The sequence below is a fragment of the Acanthochromis polyacanthus genome, chromosome 21 (assembly GCF_021347895.1).
Source record: "Acanthochromis polyacanthus isolate Apoly-LR-REF ecotype Palm Island chromosome 21, KAUST_Apoly_ChrSc, whole genome shotgun sequence".
Lineage (NCBI taxonomy): Eukaryota > Metazoa > Chordata > Actinopteri > Pomacentridae > Acanthochromis > Acanthochromis polyacanthus.
This window is the reverse complement of record NC_067133.1, coordinates 21,627,984-21,637,448: the sequence shown is the minus strand read 5'-3', so window position 1 is coordinate 21,637,448 and position 9,465 is coordinate 21,627,984. Positions and strand designations below refer to the sequence as shown.

Sequence of the window (9,465 nt, the reverse complement as noted above, 5' to 3'; positions counted from 1 at the left end):
TCATCCAATACGATCAATTGGATTTAGTAAAAGGATGGAAAGTCAACATGATGTAGTCGTCTTTAAAATCTCTAGCACCTACACGACAAAGCACTCAAGGCAGTTAAAAACAACACCAAAACATGCATAGTGCTCTGATCCATTAAAGCAATGCCCACCAATTCCAAGTTGTATTTGTCTTGTAATGATTCTTAAAATGAGAAAAGGTTTGCTTGAAGCCACTGAAGAGTATAATACCTTTGCTCGTTGCTAAGATATTCCAAAACACCTGGTTATTTTGTTTCTTTCGTAACAAAACCATTACAAAAGTGCCAAAAGCTTTGGTGGTATTCATTAAATATTTACAGCTGCCTCAGGCTATCAGTTGTTTATCAATTTAGCTTAACAGGATGTAAAATCAATGCTTTCAGTTCAGGACCTGAATCAGAGAGGAGCTTGATTGTGGCTTTGTAATTAGAAAGCAAATGAAGACCTGAGCTGTCCAGCGAGTCAAGACTTCACTCCACAGATCATTCAAAGTCATTAGGTAAATTCGATCCAAAATGTCAATATTGAAATGTCACAGTAAAATTATTTTAAGACTTCAGTTCACCCGCATTGTATTTTACATAAAATCAAGTAAATGTGTCATTGATTGTTTCTGGTGGCAAGATAAGTAACAATAAAATATTGTTTTCTCTTCCTAAGCTGATACTGACCTTTTCACCTTCTCCATTTATATCAGTCCAGAACCTCTACACAGAAGGTGAGAAAACTAGCAGACTCAGGGCCGGCCGCTGGCATAAACACTCTATGCCGTTGTTTATAGCCACATCCACTAGAGGGGGCCACACCAGAATAAGTGTGTGATTCGCATTTTTTCCCTGTCTTTATTCCAATAAAACGTAAATCTGTTAATGCTGTTAATCATGTGCATGTGTGTTTTAACCCAATTACAAGCTGTACACGTGATTTGTTAGTTGCCCTGTGCATGTTTTGGGGCCACAAAAAAAATCTTGCTTAAGGCCACCAAAGTCCTAGGGCCGGCCCTGAGCAGACTCCTATAATTTTGTAAAATTGGCTTTTTTTTGACAGTTGGGATGTTTTTGTCTTCTCTCTTTCATTTAAGCACCTTTCTGTCAAAGAATAGTGTTCAATCACACAGGCTTCAGCAGGCCCCAGTGAATTCTAAAGGCAAGACAAACAGACAAGCATCCCCAATACAGTACACCAAGTACCTCATTATCCTTCCACAGCTATTTGTGTAAAGCAAGGCGTGCTTTAAAAGTGCACTGCCTCAGTGATAAAGTTCATGTTTTAAGACAAATAAAAACCTATATTTCCCAAAAGACACACAATTATGGGTTTTATACCTGATTTCAGTCTCAGACCTAATTTATGCCAGATTGATTGCTGGTTCAATCCACAAAGAGTTCAATCCACTACACTGTGAGGCCATCAGGCTTGACACAACAGTGGTCATGGCCATTGTAACAAAACTAAAACTGAGCAGCACCCAGCAACCCATCATCTTGACTAATGTCCCTGGCAATGTGTAACTTGAAGGGTGTTATTTAGTTGTCTTTTACCCACTTGCAGATCATCTTAACTAGCCTACTACACCACTGAGTCAACACATGCTGCCAAAGATTTAAGTGTGGGGGCGGCATAGCTCAGTGGGTGGCGTGGCCGTCTTGCAACCGGAGGGTTGTGGTTCGATCCCTGGTCTGTTGTGCTTATGCTGAGGTGTCCCCGAGCAAGACACCTAACCCCCAATTGCTCCAGGGGCACTGTACCGTGGCTGACCCTATGCTCTGACCCCCCCAGATGGGGGGATATGTGAAAATCTGAATTTCCCCTTGTGGGATTAATAAGGGATATTTAAAAAAAATACATCTAACAGTTTTTTGTTCCATTAAAACTTTATATATTGCAACTTTTGAATAAACAGTGGTGTCATTGATCAACACAAATCGCGACAATCATAGTAAACAGAAAAAAAAAAATCACCTTTTTACTGTCAAAACTGTTTAACCCTTCCACTAAAGAGTGCATTTGTACTGAAAAGTGTCTTGCCTGTGCAGCAGGTAGGACAGCGCTCTCATCAGAACACGGGGTAAAAATCTGTCCATGGGCGAAGGGCAAAGTGGGGGAAAACATGAGCATGGCATATAGTCATTCACAGACTGATGAAGAGATGTTTGGGACACTGGATTTGGGGTTGTTAATCACCACCATAATTAACTGCTTTTGAGAAAAGCAAGAAATTCACTGCTGCTGAGCAAAGAAAGCATGAAGCAAACACAACAAGGTGGAGAGACTCCAAACAGTCATCTTGACACACTTATCTTGTGCATGTAACAATTCAAGCAAAACATGCTCAAATTGAGTTGTGTTTTCGTTATGTGATTTGGAGCTCAGTGCTGCCTCCAAAGGCTGAGAACTAAATCAAAGGTGAAGCATATGCACTGACTTGCAGTTGGTGGTCTGGGGACACTTTATTGAAGTCTGTGTCCACTGAATAACTGTCACCTATCTTGGGTATACTTACTTAGTGTCAAACTCTGAGCATCAGAGTTTGACACTAAGTAAGTTTTCCCATCTGGAGATTGCATAAAAGGCATGGTTGAATTAGGAAAATCCTTCTGTAATCTTGCAATGTCTATTGAATGATTGACTGAGTTGTAATTTTACAAAAATCCCAAACTAAATCGAAAATTGTTCACATCATGCATCCAATAATATATAGTAACATCAGTAATTTAATACTAGTAAATTCCCCAATCTCTGTTTGTCAGCCATACTCAAACTGCACTTTCAACCACAGCCATACGTTTATCAGCGTCCCTAAATGCATAAAATGGTGTTAATGTTAAGCTTTTAGTTTGAATTGAAGGGATATTTTTCTTGACAATTCCTGGTCAACACAGCCATTGTCTTTTTTTGTTCTTTTATTTTATTTACTTAATAAACCATTGACACTGACACACTGGCCGGTGCGAACAATGCCCTGGATAAACATGCCTCAGAGCCCCAATTCTGACATGCTGAAAGGATCTATTGGTAATTTGATGAGGCAGTTTAGATTGACCTGTCGGAGTCCATTTCACTGTCACTGCCAAAACAGTGTGTCAGCAAAGGTGCAATAAAGTGTGTATTTGCTAAATCAGCTTTGTCTGAATGCAGAATTGGATCTCTGCATTATAAGAAACCGTCTCTCTCTCCGCTCAGGGGTGAGTTTCTTCAGCACCTTCTCGACGCAGTTCATGTGCGTCCACTCCTTTAACATCTCCGCGCCGAGACTGTCACAGCGCGCATCGCGCCACGACTAATTCGGAGCCTTTTTTCCTTTCTTTCCGTGTGTGTATCTCACGATACATTATGGGATTATTAAGAGGGAGTTTTACACCTCGGCGCCAGTGAAGCAAACTTAAGGAATATTTGAAGGTGAATCTGCTTCAAACACTGAGATACTTCCATCAATACAGAAACAGCGCAATTTGTGGATAGTGAGGTTAAACCCAGTTTCAGGTACGGCGGTGCTAAATTACTTTAAAAGGATTATCACAGCTGCCACATTGGTCAGCACATGTACAAAAACAACGCAGTATATTGAAGGATGGCGTGATTATTCCATTTACGTATATATGGCATCATTTGGCACTGAGCGAGTTGGATCGTTTAAGCTACCAGCTGCACATTCACCGCATTCCCTGATCGGTTTGTTGCGCACAGTTTTGTAAACTGGTATTGTGACGTTTTTATGCCATTTCGTAATTCACCAAAGCAAATAAAATTTTCAGGCGATTGTGTATAGAGTAACATTGTTAATGACTGACTTGACCTCACTTTGCTTCCGATAACCTTTATTTGGCATTATTATCGTTGAGCATTAAATAATGTATTCGGTTGAATGTCCTTTTTCTTTTTTTTACGTGGTAGCTTCGCGAAGAAAGAGTTAGAGAAATTGTGGCTTCAAGTCGTGGTGGAGAAACAAACCATTTGAAAAAATCCATCAAAGAGGTTGTATGTAGAGCAAAGTGTATTCTTTCTTTGGACAGTACAGGCTCGAGGCTGATGTTTACATACCTGTTGCACAGTGTCTCAAATACAGCATTATAACTAAGTTCCAACATAACTGTATATTCTTTCACAATTTTGCAAAAAAAAACCCCAAAAAACAATATATATCTACAGTGTACAGTGATTCATTATTTCATTTATTGTTCACATCAGCAACTGAAGTGCCTCACAGGACATCATGTTGTCATCTCTCTGCTCTGTTCTTGTAGGAATAATTAACATACTGTTTTTCTCACACAAGCCAAACAAAACGTGTTCCACTGCTTCCAAATGATGCATTATGGAATATTCTGTCTTTCCACCTCACTCGGATAACAGACATTTATTTGTCACTGAGCTCAAATATCACTTTTAGTAACATTTGGTCCTCTATTCATCAAAAAAAAATAAAAATCTCCAGGTACAATTCACCGTATCTTGCTATGGAGAAAATGACAGACAGGCATATAGCAAAACCTTTCATGTTATTGGCACCAAACTAAGTTGTCATATCATGTTTGCTCCTATGCTCTGACAAGCAATTCAATCTGATTGCAGTGAGGCTATTGGCAGTACAGTGTTTTCCCTCATTCAGTTACTTTGGCTGACAATAATTTGCATCCACACCAATCCCCTAATAAATTGGAAAAATGTGTCAGCAAAGAATTTGGTGTAACCTGTCACAGCTAATCATTTAGCAACACGTGAAGTGCAAGCATTTCCCCTGGGACAGCTTATGGCTGTGAGGCGTGCAAAGTAATTTCCCTTGATAGCAGTAAGCCTGCCAAACAAACACTCAGGAAAGGTCTGGTGGAAAGCAATGCCTCAGATCCAGAGCTGCTCTTCTTTAGACATGCTATCAATCAGGGCTGTTCTCAAAAGAGATGATCAGTTCCCTGTAGGGCCAGCTGGCCATGATATTTCCAGGAAAAGGAAACAAGTAAACTGAAACATCTAAAAGCGCTGAAGACACACTCCTGTATTGTGTCACTCATGCATACAGTATTATTGCAAAACGCCATGTGATTACCATCTATTTCATTCAAATCAATTAGGGTGATTAGCTAACATCTGGCATCAAGTGGTCTATCTGATGACCATGATGACTTAAAGCTCCATTTTCTTCCACTGGGAAGGAAACAAATCAGTACAAAAATACATATTAGATGGAATAATGATTTTATTCTCTGTTAGTTAGACCATAACTCTCAGGATGGGAAGAATCACTTATTTTAGAACATTTCATATTATTACTGACAAAGCTTTTCTTGTCCGCAGGTGGAATGCCATAACCAGTGTGAGACTGTGAGAAACTGAGGCATCATGGACTTCTGGATCTTCCCATCATCCCCTCCAAACCTTTCGGAGCACCTCATCTATGACAGCTTTGTGCAGGGCAATGAGTCCAACCTCCATGGGAACTACACAGACCACAGCTATAACAGAACCAGCACGGTGGTCATCACTTGCATGTACTTTCTGGTCTGTGCCGTGGGGCTCTGTGGGAACGCCCTTGTCATCTACGTCATTCTGCGTTATGCCAAAATGAAGACTGTCACCAACATCTACATTCTCAACTTGGCAGTAGCTGACGTCCTCTTCATGCTCAGCTTGCCGTTCATCGCCATACAGTTGGCGCTGGTCCACTGGCCATTTGGGCCCGTGCTGTGCAGAGTAGTGATGACTGTCGACTCCCTTAACCAGTTCACTTCCATCTTCTGCCTGATGGTTATGAGCATTGATCGATATCTGGCTGTGGTGCATCCCATAAAGTCCACAAAGTGGCGCAAGCCCCGTATGGCTAAGACTATCAACCTCGCAGTGTGGGGGGTGTCGCTGGTGGTTAATCTGCCTATTGTTATCTACAGCGGCATCATTACAAAGCAAGACAGCTGCTTCTGTACCATTGTGTGGCCTGAGCCTCAAGAAGCATATTACACTGCATTCATGTTTTACACCTTCATTCTGGGCTTCTTCCTGCCCCTTATGGTAATCTGCCTTTGTTACTTGTTCATCATCATTAAGGTGAAGTCCTCAGGCATTCGTGTGGGATCCTCCAAGAGGAAGCGCTCAGAAAGGAAGGTGACCAGGATGGTGTCCATTGTGGTGGCAGTGTTTGTTTTCTGCTGGCTGCCTTTCTATGTGTTCAACGTCACTTCAGTGACAGGCACCATCAGCACCACTCCCATCCTGAGAAGTACCTTTGCATTTGTGGTGGTACTAGGATATGCCAACAGCTGTGCCAATCCCATTCTTTATGCCTTCCTATCCGAGAACTTTAAGAAGAGTTTCCAGAATGTTTTATGTCTTAAGAAGGTAGGAGGGCTGGATGAAGCTGAGCGCAGTGATAGTCGGCAGGACAAATCACACATGATGAATGATCCCACAGAAACCCAGAGTACTCTGCTGAATGGTGACCTACAGACCAGCATCTGAGACGCAGGTGATCAGATTCTCACATACTAGCAGACAGATTATCTGAGAAACAGTCGTCAGTCTCTCTAATGAGATATCAGAAAGGACATTATTCAAGAGTGAACTAACTTATTCAGAGGAACAGAGCAACAACAGAAATTAATAATGTCAGATTCCAATGCTATTTATAGTACATTCCCCAGTATGTAAGCAAATTGATTATTGCATGATCATAAATGCAATCAAATGCTTTCTATAGGCTGTAAATGAAATCTGTTTGACTCTTCTCAGTCCTCAGTATTGACTCTTAGGTAAGTTAGAGCAGACATCAACACCCACTTGTCAGTGGTCCCCTGGTTGACACGGATTTTCCTTGGACACCCAGGATTATATACATAGTTTACAGGAGAGGGCCTGTGCCAAGTTTCCATGTCTCTTTATTGTGTGAATGTAACAAAATAACAATGTGATGATTTGCTGTAAAACAGCATACTGTTAATAAAACTGCAAGTTATTAGAGAAAATGGCTGTATCTTTAGTTTTTAATTATTTGGGTGATTTGTAAATAAATAATGTTATTTTTTAGACTATGAAAGTAATTGTCAGCACTGTTGTGTTTATCATGTTCTGTAATGCAGTGGTCTTTGCTTTGTCTAATTTGTGTGAGACCTTTTAGCCGTGGTACAAAATGTATGAAATATAAATGTGAGTAACAATGTTTAGTAAATATTGAGCCTGTTTTCACTTTTTCCCTGCTTTCCATTCCATTAATAGTAATGGCTTGGCAAATTGTATAAAGTCAGTCTCTAACCAAAGTGCTGCTAAGATGTATAGGAACTTGACTACAGTGCTGTATAGTATTAACTACTGTGATGTCACCTGCCTGTTATACTAGACTGAATGCATATGGGCTACTGTTTCCTATCAATTGCTTATCTACAGTGGATATTTATGAATATCACATAATACTGCTGCTGTCACTGCTAACCTCATTCAAAAATGTTGGACAGTATGATGTTAAATTCATTTTGAATCTTGAATAGTGAATCAACTTCTTGTTTTTATGTCATCTCAGTGCTGTTCAGATAATGTTTTATGAAAAATAATTTGACTCTCCTTCTGTATCCTCTCTGAAGGGAAGCAGAATGTGTCAAAGGTCACCTGGTTACTGACCACATTATCCCTGTATTGAAGTAGAGTTTCAAGGAGAGGATGGGTCACTATTGTTGCGGTTTTGAAGCCATGAAGAAACATTAACATAAGCAGGACTATGTTTACTTTGCTACTGTGGTCCTCTTTTTGATAATATAAGGGACTAAACTTGTCTCCGACTGCCTCATAGTAATCTTTCTAACACTAACAATTCAGTGATATTTGGGAGGGTATTTGAGTATGGTTTTTGAAACTGCATGACTGAGTGATGTAAATTTGTGAAGGGCTAGAACACTTATCCCCAAAAGGTTGAGGTGTTCCTTTATCATCATCATCATCACAGTGCGACTCCAGGAGTCCTCATGCCATGATGACAACCTGTGCCTCGCTGTTTGTTACTTGTATCCGATCACTCTCCTTATGGTTTACCACTACATGTGGAAGCACTCTCGTATACATTAAAGTTAGGGGTAGATTCTGATAACTACACAAAGATCAGTGACTATGTGTGAGTGCTTTGAGTTGATTTGAGCATCCAGCTAGCAACCTCTAGCCAGCATGAATGTTACTACTAATGTAAGCATGGTGTTAGAATTTTGGGGGGCTGCAACTTCTTACCATCGAAACACATGGGACGCATCTAGTGCCCCATATTTCTGTAGCAACAGTTGGTTGGTTGCATAGAAACAACCATTAGCATGTTAATAATAGAGATGACTCAAGGCATGAATTATGATTGTAGACATGGCTTGGATGACCAAAGAAAAAAAGAATTAAATGGGAAGGTCTATCAGGATCAGAATCCCCAGGCTTTGTAACCAAACACCTCAGTTACAATAAACCAGAAAAAAGTGTAAAGTTTTGTATTAGTGTTTGGTACAAAATGTAAGCCAGAGCTAACCAGACATATTGCATTATGTATCATAGTAGCAGAGATTACAAAGAGAAGTGTTATTCTTTATTTATTAATGAAGGTTTTGTAAAATAATACCTATACATATTTTTTTGTCATAGTATGTCATGTCATAACATTTTATAACCTATTTCCTATTTGATATTTGTCCCATTAGTGTTTGAGTTCAATGTGTTTTTTTTATCGTGGATTTTACCGTTTCTGCAGAAAGTTTATAGCAAGTATGTTTTTCCAGCTTCTGTTTTCTTAAATAACAGCTGACAAACCAGGTTTGTTGAACAAAGATTGTGTATACCTGTGTTGAAAATAAATAAGAAAAAGTAACTTTCTTATGGTACAATACTGTGGAATAGTCATTTTCAAACTGTACATGTATGCTACATAATATCAAAATTAAATCCATTTTATTTACTTAAAAATATTTTAATTGATGATAAGATATGCTTACATCAAATTAAAGTTAGAATTTTCCACATAACATTTTTTTCCCAAAATAATTATGCCATTGCAAATCACAACTATGATGCAAGTTTCAGTCACATATCACATACGTCAGGTCATATTATTCTTCTAATGACCTTAAAATGTGAAGCATGTCAGAGAAAAAGAAAAAAAATTTAAAGGTAAAGCTTTTTCAGTCTGAAATGTGTTCATATGCCTTGATTGCCCACAATCCTGTTGTGCTTCTTGGTGTGACCACAAAGTGGCGCCATATTCATCTACATAACTTCATCTGCTCAAAGAAGGTAAAGGCAACACTGACCTCAACATGTTAGCACGTGGTTCACTGTGTTCCTGCCATCGGCTCTTGACAAAAGGAGAATCTGTTTCCTTCCTCTATGCTCTTTCTTCTTCTACAATGAGAAAACCTTGGCAGTAATAGAGATCGTACAGAATACTGCTTTAAATACCACATTCTGAATTGGTATGGTTGGTACCTTACG

At 39.5% G+C, this 9,465-nt stretch overlaps 1 protein-coding gene across 2 annotated transcripts; it reads left to right on the top strand.

The window, feature by feature from the left end:
* Positions 1-3,175: 3,175 nt before the first annotated feature.
* LOC110970141 (somatostatin receptor type 2-like) lies at positions 3,176-8,845 on the top strand. 2 transcript variants are annotated; one of them, XM_022220355.2, is made up of 2 exons: positions 3,176-3,510; positions 5,320-8,845. In XM_022220355.2, exon 2 carries the CDS (start codon positions 5,365-5,367, stop codon positions 6,475-6,477), a length of 1,113 nt encoding a protein of 370 aa, XP_022076047.1. In that variant the 5' UTR covers positions 3,176-3,510; positions 5,320-5,364; the 3' UTR covers positions 6,478-8,845. The 2 variants fall into 2 exon arrangements, with proteins under 2 accessions (XP_022076047.1, XP_022076046.1); XM_022220354.2 differs by having other exon boundaries at positions 3,181-3,426.
* Positions 8,846-9,465: the final 620 nt, after the last annotated feature.